Consider the following 21646-nt stretch of genomic DNA (forward strand, 5'->3'; position numbering starts at 1 on the left):
TGAAGCTTTAAACTTCTAAGCTAACTTAGAAGTTTGAGCAATGAGCAAAACATGAAACCATGTGACTGTTAAAGGCTTCACCTAGACATGAGAGCAGGCTCTTAACTCCCACAGGACAAAAGTTGAGCGAAAACAATTAGAACTTGAGTAAATGGAGCCATGTGACTGAAATAAGCACGGTCTCCACCACCTGATCCCAGCTCATCCAAGAGCTGGTTAAACTCACTGTAGATCAAACGCACAGAGTCAATTTCCTCTTATTATCCTCCTTCTCCCGAAAGCCTTATTTTCCAGGGGATTTTCTCATGACTTTTTCTCTCTCTCGGGAACTGCAGTCGCCTCTAGCTGTAATGCCGTTGTGCTGTAATGCCAACCACCTGATCCTTCTCTCATGCATGCAACTGGGCTTGTGCTCAAGGATTTGCTCACCTCTAATTTGTGTGATCTTCAGTTAAGTTGTTAAGGGGTGAGTTGGCCCAGTCGAAAAAAGCTGCAAGGCTGGGGTGAGCAAGCAATGAGTTAGACTAACAGGAAGATATTTACACTTGCGTTGCTGCGTCAGCCTCGGTCATCACATGGTCAAAAATAATTAAAATAAGAGTCTCAAACACAGCTCAACATTTGGTGGACACTTCAGTGAACTTGCTCCACACACTCTGGTGATTGAGTAATACTGGAGCATGCTAACAAGAGCACCTATTATTCTACCTTTGTTACCTGAGAGAAGTAGCCCCTTTGTGCCAGAAGGCATGTTCTTTCAAAATAAAACGTAAATTGGACCCCCTCCCCGCACACACACACACACACACACACACACACACACACACACACACACACACTCTAGACTCTTAATAAGCATCAAAGAATGACCTTTGCTCTGTGACCTCAGTGACAGGTCCCCTTCCCTCAATTAAATGTCAGAGTGACTGTGAGGAATCTCAGCCATTATTTTTCCAAACAGATGTCGAGGTTCTGTCAGAGGGTGCCGGACCACCCAAAAAAAAGGTTAAAGCAACAAGCTCAGTGGTCGTCAGGTGCTGCATCCCTGGTGAAAGCTGCAGCTAACCTTGTGCGTGCATGGAAGTGAAAAACATGAAGCGAGACAGAAAAAAATGTGTATTTACACCTGGTCTCCCATCTCCTTTTGCCTCCCTTGCCATCACCTGTATTCTCCCCCTACTGTCATCTCACCTCACCTTACCCCCTTGCTCCCTCCTTCCTTTAAACTCTTTCCCTCTCTCTGCCCTGCTGCTCTTCTCTCAGGGGTTACTTGGTCGCTGCACCCTCCGTCTTTCGAGCGGGCGTCGAGGAGAGCGTGAGCGTAACCATCTTTAACGCGAAAGCAGAAACCCGCGTCCAGGTGCAGCTGTCGGTGAAGGGACAGACGGTCGCCCACAGCCATGGCTCAGTGCTCGGTGAGAACAAAATTCTTTAAGCTAAAGTTACACTGGCACAGTGGGTTACGTTTGGAAACAAAGCATGCACCGACAAGTTAGGCAAGCTAAAAGATACCCCCTTTATGTCACTGTTTTCAAAGGATGCAGGCAAATAGATTAAAGAACACACACACACACAGACGGTGGGAGCCTCTGCTACAAGACAAGCTTTGGCTTTTATATAGATTATCTGTGACTGCAGGCATCAGTTCAGTCCAGCTCATCGGCCACTTAATGTACACACTGTGCGATTTGTTTGACAGCGTAGATAGATGGTGCTGACTCTGCTTAGAGGAGACAGGTTGCAGCTGGAACAGCAGCTGAACTGACTTAACCACAGCGCTTACAGTTAAAGCATGTTAGAAGCATGCATTTTATTGATCACTTTACAGATCTGTGAGAAACTGAGGTTTAGTTTAGCTTGGTTTATTACGATCCCTATTAGCTGTAGCAGCACAGCAGCTATTCTTCCTGGGGTAACTGATTACTCAAAGCCGTACAGCATCAAAAACAAAACAAACCACACATGCAAACAATCAAACAGCTCCTCACAACACAAATGGTGTTCCGCACCAGCTAGGCACTGATGACACACTATTCGTACGTACGCACTAGTTCTGCTACATTGGCAATGAATTCTATTCCATAATAGACCAATAGAAAACTGCTCTACTGATTGAACTGCTTCTTGCTGTGAGTTATAAAATCTCTCCTTGTGTGGCGTGTTTGGTAGAGTAATTTGTCATTCATTTTCAAACAAAATCATTGGAGTGTTTGTAACAAAATATCCCAATTCGATACAAGGAAAGAATAAACGAATCCATGTTTCACAGTTAACCAGCTGAGGCGTTTGTGCATTGTTACAATTAGGGATGCAACGATACCAATTTTTTCAAACCGATACGATACCGATACTTGGATCTGAGTACTTGCCGATACTGAGTACAAAAAACGATACTTCTACCAGACACACACACACTGCCCGTGGATTTTCTCTTGACATTTTTCATCGCTTTTCCAAAACCTGAGTTAAAGTTGGCTGTTCCGGTCCACACTGCTGACATTTTGTTTAGCCTAGCTACAGCAGCCTCCAGTTTCTCTTTTTTATCTGGAGCTGCCAGTCTCACTCGCCTAACCCTGTGCCTGTTAAGCGCGGGATGTCCCCCTAGTGGCCAATCTAAAAAACTACAACAGAAATGACATGCCACCCTCTGACTAATGAAATAAGTTGGTATCGGTTAACTTTTACGAGTATGAGTACATACACATTTTACAGTATTGGCCCCGATACCCGATACTGGTATCGGTATCGGGGCCGATACCCGATACCGGTATCGGTATAGGTGCATCCCTAGTTACAATGTAACTAACTTTCTACCACTTGCTACTTCTTAATCTGCTTCTTTGTGCCACGTAATGTTGGGCAATAATCAAGATGAGACAATATCAAAGTCTGGACGAATTGTTTCATTGGGTTTGGTTTCAAAAATTTTGCACATCCTTTAACTACAGAAATCCAGTTTTTCCCATTTTAGCTCTTTATCTCATTAATGTGTTCAGTCTCAGGGACTTGATCATCAAGCACATCGTTAATAGAAACCTCTAAAAGAGTGGTTGTAACCCAACAAAACCCATTCAAAATCAATTTATTCCTCTTTATCTATTTATTGATTGCACTTAAATCTGAGGTGCAGTCAGTGGTCTAATCGGGTGTGTGTGGCAGAGCCTGTGGGGGGGGGAAAAAAATCTTACTTTAAATCTCACTTTTTCTCCTTTTAGACAAAGGCGCCATCAAACTAAAGGTGAGTGGAACTTTGTGTGCCACTAAGTGCGCTTTTATTTTCTCAGCGGCGGTGACAGCTGCACAGTAGTGAGAGCCCCCTGTCCGCTGTGTGCACATTCCTCAAGCAACATGCAAATCAACACTAACATTATTTGCAATGCAACATCTGTCTCTGCTCATTCATTGGGAATAAGGTAACAGCCTCGATGTAATACGCAACAGCTGTTGACGTGCATGTATGGTCCGCCGCCCCCGAAGGCTGGAATAGATCAATCTAGTATGCACGACTTTTAGAGATTCTTCGCCTCTGTCTCTCTCTCTCCCTTCCCTTCTCATAACCTCTACCCTCATTCTCGTAAAATACCGTCGCGTGAAGCGTACTCCGTTGGAGGCTGACGTCTTCTCTGCTTTTTTTTTTTTTTAATCTGTTTTTGTTATTCTGGAGCTTTTGTTCTCTAGAAAATGAAATTGAATAAATCACGGCAAATAATTCAGCCTCGAGTAAACACTTCGATGCTAATTTACGTTTTCAGTTCCCGCTGACTTTGCTTTTGTATGCGTTTATGGATGTGTGTATACGCCACCAGGTTCCCTCGGGGCTGAGAGGCCAGGCTCACCTGAAGGTCTGGGGGAACCGTCACCTCGCGGAAGGAGGCTACATTTTCCACAACTACACCACCGTCACCGTGGAGAGCAAGGGCACGGCTGTGTTCATCCAGACTGACAAACCCATCTACAAACCCAAACATAAAGGTTCCCTCATAGTGCACCTGGTAGTTAATCAGTTAATCACAGAGTAATGCCAGTTAGAGGAAATAAGTCAGGGGATGCAGGCATGTTGATGCTGCATTTGAGCTGTACAGATGTTGTAGACATAGCTGCTGATTGCATAATTAAGGATTTTAACCCATCAAATGATTTCAGACAGCTGGGGTTGTTTTCTTTAGAAGTATCAAGATTTTCATGTGCGTGCAGATTTTTCTGATTAGAAACACGAAAGACTTATTTTAAGATTATTGCATTTCTTTTTTTGTCTTTAGTTCTCATCAACGTTTACACAGTTGACCCTGACTTGAGGCCAGTAAACGAGAAGGTAATTCTGAATTGATCTCATATTCAGACAAATATTAAAGCAATTTGTTGTGCTTCTTCAGCAGATTCACAGTAAAATGATAATCTTTAATAAAAACGTGTTGGGTTATTAGCAAAACCTGTGTTTTTACGACAGAGTTGACAGACAGACTTTGATTTATGACCGAGTGTTTACTACAGGCATGCTTTTCCACCTTTTAATTGGTGGAGTTAAGAGGAGAAACTTTGCACTGTGCGCAAGCAAATGTACAGTTGCCTGTTTACTGTAGCCGAGCTCGACTCATTTCTCTTGGAATGTTAGCAATGACTCCAAACATACTGTGCAACTGTGCACACAGACAGCTTATTGATGTTTGCAGCTATAAAGGTACATTGCAGGTAAAAGGGCAAAACTTAATTGCACAGACAGAAAATTGTTGAAATCGAAATGAATTGGAGGAAGCATAGAGATAAAACACAGGATTTGTACTTTTGTTTGTCATCTTTATTGCAACTTTTTCTTGTGTTTCTCTCTTTTGTTCTTTTTTTTTGCAGATTGAGGCATATATTTTGGTGAGTGCAGGCTGACAGGACCACCCAGGGTTGGCAGAGCCACGTCCGGGATGGGACAGTGGCAATTTTAGTTCCCAGCCTGCTTGGAGATTACAGAGCAGAAGTCAGGGCAGCTCACCTAGATAACAGGGTGCTCTTTGGACCAGTGCAAGGATAAACAACATGAAAGGAACCTCTTCTCTTCTCTTCTCCTTTGTCTTTTTCTATCTGTACATCTACAACACACTATAATCCCTGTATTAGCAAACCTAGCTCACATTGGATCTTCATTCATCTTTCCAGATCTTAGGAAATATTTGGAAAACACCAAGCAAAGACTTCATGGGAAGTGAAGAAAAGCTTATACATGAGTTAACAGTAGCAACAAGCACACAGATGCATTTTTCTCCCTCAGTTCTAGCCTACAGTATATGTTATTTTTAGAAAGAGTTTTAAAAGTATTTTGGCAATGATATCAGAACCCAGATATCTGGGTCAAGTTCAGCGAGGGGACTGTTCAGCAATAATAAGACTATTTATGACTTTTTCTATTGTGTGATAACAACATTCACTGAGCAACTAAACTTGTACCACATTTTTTTCTTTCGGTATGTGAAGTAAAGGAATCTTAACATTGGTTTGTGACGTCCTGCTTTGATCTTCCAGGATCCACGAGGATCCAGGATGGTGCAGTGGAGAGGGCTTAATTCTGTCTGCTGTGGTGAGCCGCATCATTTGCAGTATTTTTACATCATCTTTGTGTAAGCTGCACGTTTACATTTCATTGCTAGGTCACTCTGGGGGATTGAATTAAAACACTGCTTTTCTGGACTCATAATTGAAGAACGGTGATATATGATTGCTGCAGTTTGGTTAATCACTATCAAGGACGCAGGAGTTAAATGTGTTAATTAGGTTTTTGCGTCCTGTAGGGGTGGTGAACATGAGCTTTCCTCTGTCTGACCAGCCTGTGTTGGGAGATTGGTTTGTCTTTGTGGAGGTGCAGGGCCACACCTATAACAAGTCATTTGAAGTGCAGAAATATGGTGAGGACCTACACACTTTTGCACACCTGCCATTGTTTATTGAGAGCACTGTAATGAGTGTGTGTGTATGTTTTTTAACATTGTGGGCTCTTTTAAATGCCTGTCTTTTTATTTCAAGTTGTGTTAAAAGCATATTTGCTGTTTTACTCTACTAAAATGTGTGTAGTTGTCAAATAATATATTAAAATAAACAACAAGGCTATTGCTGTATAAGATATAACACAAGAAAAGAAATATTGTGCTGCCTCTCTTTCAGTGGCGCCCAAATTTGAGTTGGTGATTGATCCACCGCGCTACATCCGTGATCTGAACTTATGTGAGCAGGCCACGGTCAGGGCCAGGTAAGTCACTAAATATTCAGCGCTGTACGAAAGAGGAACAAGACTTTAACCTGGACTTGTGGAGTGGTTTCCTTGTTTCTTTGTTTACACTAATCAGCCACAGCATAAAAACCACTGACTATGGTGAAGTCATAATCTCATTCCAGTGCAGCGCTCTTCTGAGAAACTGTGGGTCCTTACGTGCTGACTTTGACACACAGCGCCTGCTAAACATTCTTGCAAAAGGGGACATCTTCCCATGGTAGTAGCCTCCTCCTTTAGGGGGTGTGCTCTCATATGCCACATATCAAAAACTGCACAGGATCAGCTTAAAGGACACATTAAAGTGCACAAAGCGTTGACTCGATCGCCAAACTTAACTACCAGCATGACAGAGCAGCCATGGGGTGCACTAGAACAACCCTGGTGCACAGAGCCCACTGCCATTGTCCCGGTGCTATACATCACATGAAATCCCAGCAGGTATTGTTTCCATGCCCCACAAGTCGGAGCAGTTTTGAAAGAATGAAGGGGACTTACTCAGTGGGAAGCAGGTGGTTTTAGTGTTGTGGCTCCTTGGGCTATGTCCACACGTACCCGGGTATTTTTGAAAACGCAGATTTTTCTATGCGTTTGCACCTTTCGTCCACACGTAAACGGCGTTTTTGGTCACTGAAAACGTAGATTTTTAAAAGCTCCGGCCAGGGTGGAGATTTTTGAAAACTCCGTTTTTGCATTTAAGTGTGGACGAGAAAAACGGAAAAAACGCAGCGTCAAAGGTGTGCGCATTTTTTGACGTCACACTGTGCGCCACGTTATTGTTTCGGTGAAATGAATTTCTACAATACTGTTACTGTTAATTTTACTCTCTGCAGTGTTTAAATGCTTACATATACACACACAGTTACTGTCCCTCCACACATACGATTCGGTTCTGCTTCTATGCGCCAGCTTTGTTTACTTTTTCCCCACTGAGGCTTCTAGACTTCTGATTGGCCAACATTTCTACACGGTTAGGAATATAGCGCCACCTGCTGTTTTGGCATGTTCCTACAGCGTTTTCCTTCATTTCTGCCTTTACGTGTGGACGGGATTATTTTTTTAAAACGGAAACGGAAAATCTCCGTTTTCAAAAATATCCGTGTACGTGTGGACGTAGCCTTAGTGTGACAATGGAGTTATAATAGGTTATAAATGTAATGTTTGAACTTTTATTTTGAAATCACCGGATGTAGATAGGTACGCCGGCAGCTTGTTCATGTGCTAGCTTAGCAGTTTACAGTTGCTTACGGAATAAAGGAATCTATATGACGACTCCGAGGCGATTTCTTCATAAGCAGTAAAGACACAACAATAAATGTTTTTTATTATTGTAATATTTATTTACAATACAACCAAAAAGAACACATCATCAGTTTTACACTCTGGCATGTCACTCTTTTGCAGATATACCTTTGGGAAACCCGTAACTGGGAAGTTGACAGTAAATATGACAGTGAATGGGGTCGGCTACTACCGCCATGAGATGGGCCATCCTGTCATAAAAACTATGGAGGTTAGTTCATTTAATCCCTATTCTACATGCTTTGTGAATTTATTAGAGACTTCCAAGCTGATATGGAAACAGGGTTGTTGATTGATTGTTGTTTTGTCTTCAGAGTTCCTTCAAAGTGCTACTGTTTTATGCATACACTGTAAATCATTGTTATTATCTAAGAGGTTAAGCTCCCTGACACCAAAATTATACATGTCCTGCTATACCTGATTACATCTTTTCTGCTGTCAGATCAAAGGCTCTGCAAATTTCAGTCTGTGCGTCAAAGACATGATGCCCTTGGATGTGGCTGATCACTTCAGGGGGACCGTTAGCATTTGGGCTTCTGTGACCAGCGTAGATGGAAGCAAGCAGGCCACATTTGATGATTCCACACCAGTCCATAAACAGCTCATTGACATCAAGTACTCTAAGGATACACGCAAACAGTTCAAGCCTGGTCTGCCTTACAAAGGGAAGGTGAGAGCCCGCGAAAACGTTATTGGCACTGTGGGGGAAAAAAGAGAAGAGAAATAATCAGCTTGGATCTTCATCTCACTGGCGTTTGCTTTGAGAAGAGCTCAAAGTATATTTATTTGTTGTGCTTTTTAAATAAAGTATCACTTTAACTGCTAGTCAGTTAAATGCTAAAGATAATTAAGCCTGTATTCAGCCACGTACATTACTGATTCACAAATGAGTCTGCATTTGCACACTCAGTCGTTTTCCCTCTGCTCTGTAGATTGAGGTCACCTATCCTGACGGGAGCCCGGCTGAAGGGGTAAAGGTGCGCGTTAAAGCAGAGCTGACCCCGAAGGACAACGTCTATACCAGCGAACTAATCTCCAAGGATGGCCAGGCCACCTTTGAGATCCCGTCCATCCCTGCAGCTGCTCAGTATGTCTGGCTCGAGGTCAGAACTTCCTATTGTCACGTAATATAAACAGAGTGATGCAAGAAGCAATTTGAAGCTAATCCTAATTGTATTTTCTTGACAAAGACCAAGGTGGTATCCATTGAGGACAGGACAGTTGGAAACCAGTACTTGCCCAGCTACCTTTCTATCAGTAGTTGGTACTCTCCTAGCAGGTGTCACATCCAGATCCAAAGTCCCAGCACCCCGCTCAAGGTAGGCGTGACCTTTTTCGTCGGTATGAGTTTCTTGCTTGACTTTGGATGATTTAAACATGTTTCAAAACATCAGATTGTGAAGTATATTTATATCTGTCTGCATGTATAGGTTGGACAAGAGGCAGAAGTGGCTCTCAAATCCACTTGTCCCTGTAACTTCACCCTGCATTACGAGGTAGCATCCAGGGGAAACATTGTCCTATCAGGCCAACAGGCAGCCAACCTGACAGCCTCCCACAGAGGAAAAAGGGCCACAGTCACCTTTGACAAGAACATTCACAGCACCCACCTGCCTCCTTCTGCTTCTGGTACTCATTTCTTCTTATTACAACTCTAACTTCACTGTCATCCAGGTAATTTTAAGAGCTAAAGTTTCACAGAAGCTGTTTTAGCTGTTTTTTTTCTTTCATTGTCGTAGCGCTTGGGAAATCAGTGTCCAATCAGAATGCCAGATAGTTTTGGAGAAAGCACTGTCACCCTGTCACTCTGCCAGATGTTGCAGGCTCTTCCTCCCAGACTGAGATGGACAGATGTGTGTCCTACCTACGTTTTCCTGTTAGTCACAGCATGGCACCACTCAGCCGTCTGCTGGTCTACTATGTGAGGGAAAACGGTGAGGGTGTCACAGACAGTCTGCAAATCCCTGTCAAGCCCGAGTTTGAGAACCAGGTTTGGAAACAGAACTATTATAACTTAATTTATCCAGAGAAAAGTACTGCAGTTGGTACTGTTGCATATGCTTGTTACGAAAACACCAGTGTTTTTGGATATACAAAATTAAGTTTGTGTTTTCATGTTTTGTTTGGGGGGTTTTTTTGCTGCTAAAATAGCGATTTATTAAAACCCGGAGAAAAGGGTGCACTCTCTGCATACATTTTGGAGCTGAGCCTAAGTATCCATGCATCAACCATTACACCACAGTGTAATGTCTGTAAACAAACAGCTGTGTTGGCTTGGGAGAGATCCCCAGTTCCTGCCTGCATTAGGTGGAGTTAACTCCCTGAAGTATTTACAGCTCTCTGGTATGCCCTTACAACACTAAGTGTGTGTGTGTGTGTGTGTGTGTGTCGTGCGTATGTGTGCCGGAGGAGGGGGTTGTGAGGGCAGGATGAGACAGCGGCCGCACAGGCCGCAGGCAGATAGGTGGGGTCATGACGGGAGAGCATGACAGGTTACAGAATGGTGAAAGGAGGGCAGCGGAACCGATTAACGGTTAATTTGTGACTTTGTGCTGGTGAAAAATAGTTCTGATGTGTGAAAGCTGACTCTGGCCATCCCTCCCTCCCAAGGCTGTAGTTTTCCACTCTCAGTCAGAGCTTTCCAAAGTTTGCTGCTTAGAATTGTCAGACTGATATTATTCCGAATGCCACTGAGGATCTGCCAGCTAGTGCTGAAATTATTTAGTTTTTTAGCTGACAGTTTGATAGTTTTGATAGATATTTCAGATTTTTCTCTTTCATGAGGGAAACATTCAGTCTTCTGGTTCAAGTTTTATGTTCAAGTGAGCAATTTGAAGACATCTGTGAACCTTTTCAGTAAATTTATAACCGGAAATGTGTTAAATGCACCTTGTTTATGCAGAATGCACTTATGCGTCATGTTTTGGATCGCAGGTATCTATTTCTATGTCGACCAACGAGTCCATGCCGGGGGACTCGGTGACCCTGCGCGTTCGGGCTCAGAGGGGATCCTGTGTTTGCGTGGCCACTGTAGATAAGAGTCTTTACCTGCTGAAGCCCGACTTTCAGCTGAGTCCTGAAAAGGTTGGTCATATTTATAGATTATGGTGATATTACACTTTAATAAACAATTGATTAAAGCGTTCTGTAACTTAAAATCGCTTTATAGTTTTTAAGATGTTACCTGCTGCATTTTTGTAAATAACTTTACTTTTAGTGTAACTTTATATAAATATGTTTTTCACTCTGCAGGTGTTTAAAGAGCTGGCAGAGTTTGATGTTTCAGACGCTTTCAACATTCCTAAAGACGACGGACACTTCTGGTGGCCTGGGCTGACGGCAAAAAGACGGAGGCGGTCCTCTGTGTTCCCATGGCACTGGGACATCACTAAGGACGCGCGCTTTGCTTTTACAGTGAGAACATACACTTAGTGAAAGAGCTGACAGCTAGTGCTGTCACTGGGTTAAAAGGTAATCAGTACTAGTGCGTGCAGATGTTTATTTCTCCCTATATTTGATACAGGAAACGGGACTGGTTGTGATGACAGATATGGTGAGTTTAAACCATCGGCAGAGTGGGGGCATGTACACAGATGAAGCTGTTCCTGCCTTTCAACCGCACACCTCTACCTTGGTGGCTGCTATGCCCTCCCGCCCCACAAACAGGTACAGGATGTTCTTTATAGGTGTCCCAGGCTGTCCACTGGGCATCAGCAAACTCTAATGATCTCATACCTAAAAATGTGCAAATTGTATTATTCAAAGTTTTCATAAATGGCGTGAAAGTTCTTCTTGTACCAGCCGACGTTTCTTTATATTTTACTTTCATTTTTTTAAAGTGGTTTTGAGAAATAGTTCTCCAGGCTTTTTGAAGGACTTTTAAAGTTTCTCTTTAGGCACCGGCTGCTTTTGCATTCATTTTCATGATCATGACCATTTTTCATGGGAATGATTGTCTATGTGACTCTTAACTCTGTTGAATCATTCAAGCATAAAAAGGGCCCCTAACTCAAGGGATGAACCAGTCTTGTGTGTACACATAATGGGCAACTTAGCAAAAAAAACATTTTAAATTGTATCGTTAGTGTCATGGTTGGACCCAAAATTGCAGGACTCTGGGAGACGGGAATAAACTGAAAACACAGCTTTATTGCTGGAGGAATGATTCACAAAATAAGACTTACAAAAGCAAAACAAAACTCTAAACCGAGGTGCTGGAGGACTGGTCATTACAAACACACAGCAAGTTGAGGGTGAACAGACGTTAACGACGCGACACCGAGTAGGGGAAAACACAGACACTAAATACGAGAGGTGAACGGAGCGAAGAGGAAACAGCTGGGAGACACGGCTGACGCTGATTACACTGAGGAGACAGGGAGAGCACAAAGCTGAACGCACTGACATAGGACACAGACCTACAAAATAAAACAGGAAGCACACGACAGACAGAGACACAGACTCGTAAACAGGCATAATGACGTCACGGACAGACAGAGGGACATACGGGCAGAGAAGAATAAGCACAGGCAACCTAAACCAAACATGAGGGCAAGATAACAAAACCTAAACCAGAAATAATCGTCATCATCATCATCATCATCGGATAACTAAAGAATCAGAACATAATTATAATCAAAACAGTATCACCAGAGAATAAAAACTAATCCATAATGCAAAAATAAACCAAAACATAAGAAACTCAAAATGCTGGGTCGAACCGACCCAGGACCGTGACAGTTAGACACTTTGTTACTAGCAGCACGCTGCAAAATTAAATAATTTCTTCATTTTTTTAGTTGAATCTACAAAAATCTCTATTTGTCAGCGTTTTTGCACCATTGAGGTGATTCCTAAAGAGCTGTAAGCCAAAAACTAGCGTGTCCTTAAAAAATGAGGAAATTGGACAAATCCAACAAAGACCTGACACAGGACCGAAGAGACTGATCTGGACCTCTGCTGGATCCATCTGCTGTTCACTACTGCTCGCTGTTCATCAGAATTTATCTCTGTTAAAGGGTGTCTGTCAAAGAAGCCATTGTAAAGGAAGGGGAACGGGGGAAAAGGCTGAGGTTTGCCAAAGACCTGGACTAAAAACCATTGGCAACAGGTCTCATGGAGTGATGAATCCAAAATTGGCTTTTTTTTGTTCAAATTGTTGTCAGTATGTATGGAGGAGGTCAGGAGAGAGTGTCTGCAACCCTCTGTAAAAGACGGTAGAGGCTCTGTCAAAAACTACCATCAGATTTTGATCTGCCATGCAGTGCAGCTGGAAAGTATCTGATTGGCTGCAGCGTTATTCAAATAACATCCAAAGAAGAGCTTTGAATTGAAGAAGCCTGGAGAACTATTCCTGAAAAATACTTAAAGAAATCAGAAGAAAGCTCATTCGAGAGATTTATTTGTTAGAACTATACAAATAATTGCACATTAAATAATGTGTTTTGCACATAAATTGAAATTTGCCAGTTTTCTGGCAACATATAAAGGAATGAGGGGTGGATCAAGACTTTTACACGGGACATTATAAATTTTAAAAGCGTGAATTATAGGAAACTAGCTTATCAAATACCATACTCTATTGGTATTACAAGCCACACTGTGAGCCACTTGGGTGTGGTATCATGTCAAAGGTTATTCAGTTGTGTTTGTGTATGTTGGCTCTTTAACTGATGAAAACAGATGATCTTTGTCTGTTTTGGAGGTTCTTTTTAAACCATTAAATTTGTGTACTTGTATGTATTACTCCACCCTCTTTAATGTCAGAGGGAAAAAAGTGGTTATTATTGTTGAAGACGATTAACTGTAATCCTTCACTGGACCACACACTGTAATATGGGCATGTACTTTACCGAAAACAAGGAATCTGAACGCAAACCCATAACAGAATAATGATTACATCAAGATCGCCCTCTTTGTTTGATTTCATATGTTAGGCCTGTGCTACGAATACTTTTCATTTTAGTGCCGAACTTTAAACACATGATGTGACTTATCACTGTGGAATTTTAAATAGTATATTTTTCCATTATGTTGTTATTTTATTAGCTAAAGCTTTTTCACTGATGTCTTCTTGTGTTTTGGCTGTAGAGTAGAGAGGCGGAGGCGTACATTTTTCCCAGAGACTTGGGTGTGGCACTGCCTCAACGTCAGGTATTTAAATCTTTAAATAATATTTGTCTTGTGTGAGCGTGTGTGCGCGTCTGCGTTACTTGCCTCTGGCGAGATATATCAGGTGCAACAGATTGTCTATCCTTTTATGTGATTTAGTGCTTGAGAGAATAGAGAAATGGAAAAGAGAGGAGCAAATGTGGGAAAAAAAATGATAGCATGAAAAAGATACAGGAAAAACATTTACAGAGAGCAAAGAGGAGGCGAGAAATATGTGAAAAGCAGAATATAGGTAGACGAAGAAAGGTGAGAGTAGAGCTGGGAGAAAAAAGATTGGAGAGTACTGGAAAGGAAAACGTGAACATGACAGACTCTTGGAAGAAATTTGTGAGAGGAAAGGTGCGAGGCAGCGCTGTACGCCAGACGGCCGCTCTTCCATCATGCAGCAGCATCCGCCACTTCTCCCACTGGGTGTGAAATGCCTCATTCAATCTTGGAACAGACTCTTACTTTCTCAAGAGCTCCTTCCATTCATGTTTAGCCAATATAAATGAATTGCCCATAGATTTCCATATGCTTGATTCCCTTGGATGGGACTTCAGCTCTCACTAATTTCCTGTGAAGTGCAGAGCTCTGATTTTTCCTTAAAAGTATATTAAAATGGATTTTGGACGGCTTTGATCAAAAGGTAGGCTGTACATGCAGTTTTTGAAGTTTATTGTGCCCTCTTGCAGTTTGCCAAGACCAACATCCAGTGAGCGCTGCCAATAATGACTCCAGCTCATTTCTTTCAAAGAAACAGATTAGGTCAACACCTGACCGTCCCTTAAAACCGTCCATTTTTAGAGTGTTTGCTGTAGTTATATTGGTGCAGACGTTGGTGTTGACACAGGTGCTAACATTAAAGTAATCTCCAGCCTTTGATCAAGCTCTTCCTTGTAGTTGATGAATTTTAATAGCTTGTATTAAAAAGAAAATACGCTTGAGTTATTTTATTCCACTGTTGCGTCTCCACGTAACAGCTCTGAAACTGGGGAAGCTGAACTGCACCTGGATGCGCCGGATTCGATCACCACGTGGGTGGCGGAAGTTGTTTCCCTGTCCGAGCAGAAGGGGTTGGCTTTAGGAACGAGAGCAGAGCTTCGCACCTTCAAGCGCTTCTTTGTGGACTTTACGCTGCCCTACAGCTTAATCAGAGGGGAGCAGACCAAAGTTCCCCTCACCGTCTACAACTACCTGCCTACCTGCTCTGCGGTAAGATGTTTTCTTAATGTGGCAGATGGACAAGTCTCTGACATTAGTTCCTAGCAACTGCCTTCAAGTCCAATCTTGACATCATATTCTTTAAGACAGGACATGTCACATCCGTGCTTTTTAATCATTTATGACTTGTAAACCATATTTCTTAATACATTTTCACTAATTATAGGTTGGTATGACATGTTATCCAAACTCTTAACAGTTAGTTTTAACACTAATCCTAAAATGACTCCATCTAAACTAAGAGTCTGTTAGAACATCAAGTTAGGAACCACAATGACGTCACTGAGACGTCTCTTCCTATTTAAAGGCAGTTTTTCCTTCCCACTGTCGCCAAGTGCTTCCTTACATGGAGTCGTTGGCTTTTCTCGCTATTATCGTAGGGTCTTTAACTTACAATATAAAGCACCTTAAGACAACTGTGATTTGGTGCTGCATAACAGACCATTCTCACTCCTGAGGCGTAATATACCGACGATTTGTCACCTAGTGTCAAATGTTACGCTTTGGGAGTGAGAACGTGTTGCGTATCAGTAAAAATGACATTGAAATTGTATTAAAGTGAAGAAGAGCAACCCATAATGTAGCGCCCGAAAAATTAAAAGACCACATTCGGCAAATATCTCAGTAATCTGAATTTGATAGTTAAATAAAACCACAATGACGTCACTGAGACGTCTCTTCCTATTTAAAGGCAGTTTTTCCTTCCCACAGTCGCCAAGTGCTTCCTTACATGGAGTCGTTGGCTTTTCTCGCTATCATCGTAGGGTCTTTAACTTACAATATAAAGCACCTTAAGACAACTGTGATTTGGTGCTGCATAACAGACCATTCTCACTCCTGAGGCGTAATATACCGACGATTCGTCACGTCCCAAGATGTTCCATAGGAACGTGCCCGGCGCGAACGGTGACCTTCAGCATTCTTATGCTGCGTGCTGGGTTGTGGATGAAATCCAGTGGAACGACAGTCCCGTGGTAATAGACGTTCCAGCCATGTATTCCAGCCCTAAACATAACCTTATCCCTAACCTTAACCACCACTTTAATGACGTTAGATAGTGTTTTCCAAAGCGATTTAAGTAAAATAAACGTACATGTGTAGATTCATTCCAAACGGTTCTCATGTTTTCCTAATTTTTCCGATCTTGTAATATAGGGACGTGTTGGGTGCCCGGAAGCGTAATATACCAACGATTTGTCACCTAGCGTCAAATGTTACGCTTCGGGAGTGAGAACGTGTTGCGTATCAGTAAAAATGACATTGAAATTGTATTAAAGTGAAGAAGAGCAACCCATAATGTAGCGCCCGAAAAAATTAAAAGACCACACTCGGCAAATATCTCAGTAATCTGAATTTGACAGACTGACTGCTCACAACTCTCGCTATGATCAGATCCCAGATTTGGTTAAGAAAAAGGTTTCTAAGAGGATCATCAAAGGATCATCAAAAAAGAAACTTGAGGTTTGTCAGTCAAATGAGGCATAAAGTAGGTGCTCCGTTTAGTTATTAGACAGAATTAGGTCAACGATAAGCTGATAAAATCCATAGTCATAGAGATTTGGGAATCTTGGAACGAGATGAAACCATCCAACACACAAATGAGTTCTCAAACCACTTCAGGAGCCCTTAGAACACCTCCTTCCAGCGGCTCTTTATGCAGAGCTCGTGGTTCAGACCGGATACGTCTTGGAATTTGTCCAGTCCTTCATTTTGTTCATAGCTATGCACTAAAAATGGTACGTGCCATAAATCACAGAGGATTTTCCAGGTAGGAAATATTAAAATATAAGATGCAAATAACTGTGTTGATATTATTTCTGCATGTATCAGAGCTGGTTCGACATTATATACACATGCAGAACAAATATTTTCAAGTGAAATAACTTCTTCGGTAGTAAGTATAGGTTTGTAATGTGACGATGAAGAGATTAGCCTAGCATGTTTGTTCCAGCACTTACTCCGAAGAGCCCTCTAAGCTCTGTCCCGGCCTTAAATGGGTCCATCCTGCACGCCATACGGATGACATCATGATGTTTGCAGATGAGCCTGTTAAACGGCCTGTGCGTGTGCTGCCCTGATGTCATGTTAGGTGAATATGCAAACCAGAATAGCCCATCCTTTGATGTCCACCCCGGCAACATGTGATTCCTATATTTTCTGCTCAGTTATTTATGACTCGTGGCATGCGGATAAAGAACAGTTAAAAGATCCTTCTGCATTACTGAGCCCTGTGAAAATTGGACGATGAGGGGAACTTAATCCTTCAGGGAGTTTGAGAAGCATGAGTCAGTCAGCATGGAAAATTCACAGTGCGATTTAAAAAATTCGCCCTCGCTTTCAGAGCTTTGACGAAGCACGCTATATGAGGGAGGGGCGTGCCTAACAGATATGATGTCATTAAAGGCTATCGGAGGAGATCGCTTTTCTCTGATTTGGCTCTTCTTCTCCTCTCCACTCGCAGGTTCATTTAAAAGTGTCGGTTCCAGAGGGCATCAAGTTTGTCGGCCATCCCGGAAAGCTTTATCTCACCAGGAAGAAGTGCGTTGCTCCCGGAGAGGCTGCTCCTACAAATATCGTGTTGTCGTTCACTGAGCTGGGATCGGTTAACATCACAGGTATCCACAGAGCTCAGTCAAATTCGTAAAACTCGCTTATTATTTTATTTCTAGTACTACGTTGATAAAGTGGCAGAAATGTTTTATGTTTCAAATATCTTTTTATTAGGAGCAAGTATCATGGTTGTTACAAATTGATAGAACTTATGTCCCTTTTTTTCTCTAAGCTTACAAAACAGACAAATAAACAACATCAAAAGAAAGAAAGGAAAAAAAAAAACACCCACTATGAGCCCCAACCCCCAAGTTTATATTTTCCCAAGGTATGTAAGTAAAGGATGCCAGATTAGTTCAAAGTCTTTTACATTATCATTCATGGTATATCTTATTTTTTCAAGATGAAGAGTATTTGTAAGTTCTGTAAGCCACGTCTTTAATACAGGAGTCTCTTTGCCTTTCCAAAGCTGCAGGATCAGTTTCTTTGCAATAATCAATGCATATGACATAAACCTTTTTTGAGAGTGTTGTAAATTTTGTGTTTCTTTGGCGCTCCCAAAGATAATTACTATCGGATTTGGCTCAATCTTACTCTTAAAAATATTAGACAAGTAGGTAAAAATGTCACACCAAAAACCCCGAAGCCTCGGACAAAGTGCAAAACAATGTAACAGATTTCCATAATGTATCATACATTTTTCACAGAGGGGGGAGCAGTCTGGGTACATTTTGTGAAGTCATTCCCTTGAGTAGTGTAACCTGTGTATGATTTTGTACTGAATTAAACAGTGACGGGAATTAATAAAAGACGTGTTTATGTTGCGTAAGACCTCCTGCCAAAAATCTTCTGATAGGGGGATCCCAAATTCCTTTTCCCGCTCCTCTTTAATTGAGTTGAAGGTATACTCATCTCCTGTATTGAGTTATAGAATAGTGAAATTCTCTGTTCAAACCCCCGTCTATCACTAAGGCATCTATCCAAAAAGTCAGACGGCATGTTTTCAAACTGCGGATTGTTTTAATTAGGAAGCCATAAATATTTTGTTGAGACGTATATTTGAGCCACAGGGCAATTTTTCACTTCTTCCAACTGTGGAGAAGCATCTCTGCAGCAGTGCATGCTCACGGATGGTGATTGTGTTACCAGTGCTATAAAAGCATAGACCTGCCATAAAGTTCCCATTCTCTAGATCAGCCGTTCTTTAGAAAAAAGAATGATGCAGGGTTTTGATGCTAATGTGAATGTTACAAGGTTGATTTGTGCTGACTCATGGAAACGGCCTTATTTGCATTGGCACTTACAAGCAACAGCAAGCTTTCACCAGGACTTTGGTCCACTCAGTGTGATTCCACACAAAAGGGCGAGCCTATGACTGAGGAAAGCTTTGCTGGCCAAGGAGCCGTGTGTGTGATCTGGTCACCCACCCGGGTTACAAATAGTCCCCTCCGGAGCGCATGTGAAAACAAAGCAGGCCAGCAGTGGGGGAGTAACCGGAGCTGCACTGTGACACTCAGTGGCATGTTGATGAGTTTGCAGGTCACTGGCGGTCAATGGGCCCCCCATGGCCCCACTCCTAGTCCACTAGCCCCTTGTGTTTCCTTCTCACTACACACACACAAAGAGACACAATTGGCACAGGGCCACATTTCCAGTGGCCTCCCCAGCAAAAGAACTGGGAATCCTTTTACAGATATGCTTGTCTTGTCTAATGTATTTTGATGTCTGGAAATTTTGCAAAACATATTTATTTGACTGCTGATCATCTCACTAAGAAACTAATTAAGGTAATTAGAAAAAAAAAGTATCCCAAATAGACAGAAGTACAGATGGGAACAGGCTCACTATGACTCATTTCCCTGGCTAAAGAAGAGCAACTGCTCAAGCCGCTGTCTCTGAAGCTGCATATGGTGTCAACAAAAACAAAATCTTAAGCTGACTTTTGTTCTGTGCTGCCTTCACAGCTCGTGCCATTGCCTTTAGTGAACCAGGCTGCTGTTCAGATGGATTCCAGATAGGCAAAATAAGTAATGACATGATCCAAGGCCAGGACTACATCCGTAGGACTGTCCTGGTTGAGGTAAGAAAGCTGAGATTTTCCTTTAATATTTTTTTTTTTTATCCTTTAATCTTTTAATAAGAAAGAGCTACTTTTTTATTGTTTGTTTTGTGTGTTTCTGTAATGTTTTTCTGCATCTTTTCTCTTGCTGCCACCCTGTTTACAGCCAGAAGGCCTGCCCAGAGAATACACCTACAGTGTTTTCTTCTGTCCAAATGGTCAGTGTAAATCATTTTTAATTGATATAGCATAATGAGAATACGTTTAAGTTTATTTTGCATTTCATTTCTCAGAGAGGATTCATATTTCTACCCCCAACAAATATGAGTATCAGTATGTGAAAAAGCCAAGCAGGATGAACCAGTTCCAGGTGGCGGTAAAGACACACAACGATGCCCATTTTGCCCTCTCTGCCAGTCCCCACGACAGCGCAGAGATGCTGGAGATCGTACTCGGGGGCAGGCAGAACACTCGTTCCTGGATTTCCGCTGGCAAAATGGGCGAGCCTCTTGTCAGCGTCCCTACGCCAGGGATCCTGTCTTGGGATGAGTTCCGCAGCTTTTGGATCAGTTGGAAGGGAGGCGTGGTACAGGTAAGAAGAGAAAGGAATCGTAGATGTAACACTTCCAAATGTACGGCGTATTTGCTTCGAGGTTGCGCTCGGATGCTCTGACACAAAAAGAAGTGCGGCAGGCCATGGGGTCTGTGTGTTAGGAGAGCTGGCGCCGTTTTTACTGGTGTGCCTCTGGGTGAACTCACACTTAACAGGGGACACTGAGGGCAGTCGATGATCCATGGCCAAGGACTTGCATGGCAGTGAATGGCTGGCACACCACTTCCCGGCTCCGGCCACAGCATTAATTAGACTTGCACCATTCACCAAAGGCAGTAATTAAAAAGCCGCATATTACTTCCCAAAGTACTTTGGGAATACGTTTATTTTCTTCAACACCAATAGCGTTGGGAAATGGATGAGTTTCATGGTCTTATGGTGTAATGTGATTATGAAATTAAACTTTTGTACCGGAGAGCAAGTGTGCTCTGCATGGGTCTGTGTGAGTGTTTGTTTTTGGGATTATCTGTGGGAGGTGCATGAATCACAATGGCATCACCAACAGCTGGAAGAAGGACCAGCTGGAAAGGAACCGTACCAGTAGGTTCACAAACCCTCTCCCATAAAAATTTAAATCTTTAACACTGTTAGCATGTTCATATGGATTTTTTTTATATATATGCTATAAGAGAAGTCAAAGCCATGGCTAAGAATTTTCACTTTGTACCTCTATATGTACCGGTGACAGTCTTAAAAACACGGATTCAAACAGCCAGCGTGTCTATGAAGATACCAATATTTGGTAGTTGGTATCCTACTCTAAGCCCAACGCAGAGTATTTTGCTAAGACAATGGGACAATGAGAGCAAATTGAAATAGCATTAGGTTAACTTCTAGCTTTATTAAACTTGCATGCAGTGTGTTTGCGCTATTGCTTGTGGGAAAAGAGAGGGGGGGTTTCTTTTCTACTTCCTGTATCCATTTTCTAAAAACTTCCCTGATGTTTTGGCTGGTTGGTTGGTGGTTAACCAAGACCAGGAGGGCACCTGGTTTGTAACACACTAGTGGAAATCTCTTATTTTATTCAGTTTGAATGGGTACCATCCAGGCGGTGCCCACTGTGGATTTGGGACCTTTTCCATCTCCTGATCGTCTGGATGGATGTTGTGTCTTACTTTAAGTAGCAAGAGAACCCAGTCATGAGTTATGAGGCTGCAGATGCAGTCAAACAATAAAGGGGTGAAGAGGGAACTGAGTTCTTGGAGCAGAGATAGCTGTCAGCTATCTTGGGTCTAATCTGTGCCAATGTTTTTGTTGGTATCGTCTATTATGGGGCGAAAATAATGAAACGTTTCAAGCAAATGCAGAATAATAATTACAAATAATTATTCCTGCGTTCCTTCCAGGTGGGCCATGGTTTACATCCAACCAATGAATCGGTCATCCTGCGATGGGCAGGCCAATTCACAGGACAGGTTTGACACTTTTATGACATCTTTGTTCCAACTCCAGGAAATTTCTTTAGAGATCATTTCTGTAAAAATACTCTTTTTTCCCA

At 42.3% G+C, this 21646-nt stretch overlaps 1 protein-coding gene across 2 annotated transcripts in view; it reads left to right on the forward strand.

Annotated features, from left to right (window-relative positions):
• cpamd8 (C3 and PZP like alpha-2-macroglobulin domain containing 8) overlaps positions 1 to 21646 on the forward strand; it is a 50032-nt gene that overhangs the window by 1444 nt on the left and 26942 nt on the right. The window contains exons 2-25 of one of the 2 annotated variants that reach the window (XM_006800445.2): positions 1264 to 1415; positions 3216 to 3238; positions 3807 to 3972; positions 4260 to 4312; positions 4846 to 4863; positions 5509 to 5563; positions 5775 to 5888; positions 6145 to 6229; positions 7655 to 7763; positions 7995 to 8222; positions 8485 to 8655; positions 8743 to 8871; positions 8983 to 9181; positions 9367 to 9542; positions 10487 to 10636; positions 10805 to 10966; positions 11076 to 11218; positions 13643 to 13705; positions 14686 to 14917; positions 17388 to 17541; positions 19441 to 19556; positions 19702 to 19753; positions 19829 to 20127; positions 21495 to 21563. In XM_006800445.2, coding sequence (XP_006800508.2) covers positions 1264 to 1415; positions 3216 to 3238; positions 3807 to 3972; positions 4260 to 4312; positions 4846 to 4863; positions 5509 to 5563; positions 5775 to 5888; positions 6145 to 6229; positions 7655 to 7763; positions 7995 to 8222; positions 8485 to 8655; positions 8743 to 8871; positions 8983 to 9181; positions 9367 to 9542; positions 10487 to 10636; positions 10805 to 10966; positions 11076 to 11218; positions 13643 to 13705; positions 14686 to 14917; positions 17388 to 17541; positions 19441 to 19556; positions 19702 to 19753; positions 19829 to 20127; positions 21495 to 21563 — 3118 coding nt within the window. Of the gene's footprint in view, positions 1 to 1263; positions 1416 to 3215; positions 3239 to 3806; positions 3973 to 4259; positions 4313 to 4845; positions 4864 to 5508; positions 5564 to 5774; positions 5889 to 6144; positions 6230 to 7480; positions 7548 to 7654; positions 7764 to 7994; positions 8223 to 8484; positions 8656 to 8742; positions 8872 to 8982; positions 9182 to 9366; positions 9543 to 10486; positions 10637 to 10804; positions 10967 to 11075; positions 11219 to 13642; positions 13706 to 14685; positions 14918 to 17387; positions 17542 to 19440; positions 19557 to 19701; positions 19754 to 19828; positions 20128 to 21494; positions 21564 to 21646 lie in introns of those variants that run through there. The other variant, XM_087835970.1, reaches the window with a different exon arrangement.

Source organism: Neolamprologus brichardi, chromosome 23 (genome assembly GCF_056152115.1).
Source record: "Neolamprologus brichardi isolate AB-2024 chromosome 23, ASM5615211v1, whole genome shotgun sequence".
Classification (NCBI taxonomy): Eukaryota; Metazoa; Chordata; class Actinopteri; order Cichliformes; family Cichlidae; genus Neolamprologus; species Neolamprologus brichardi.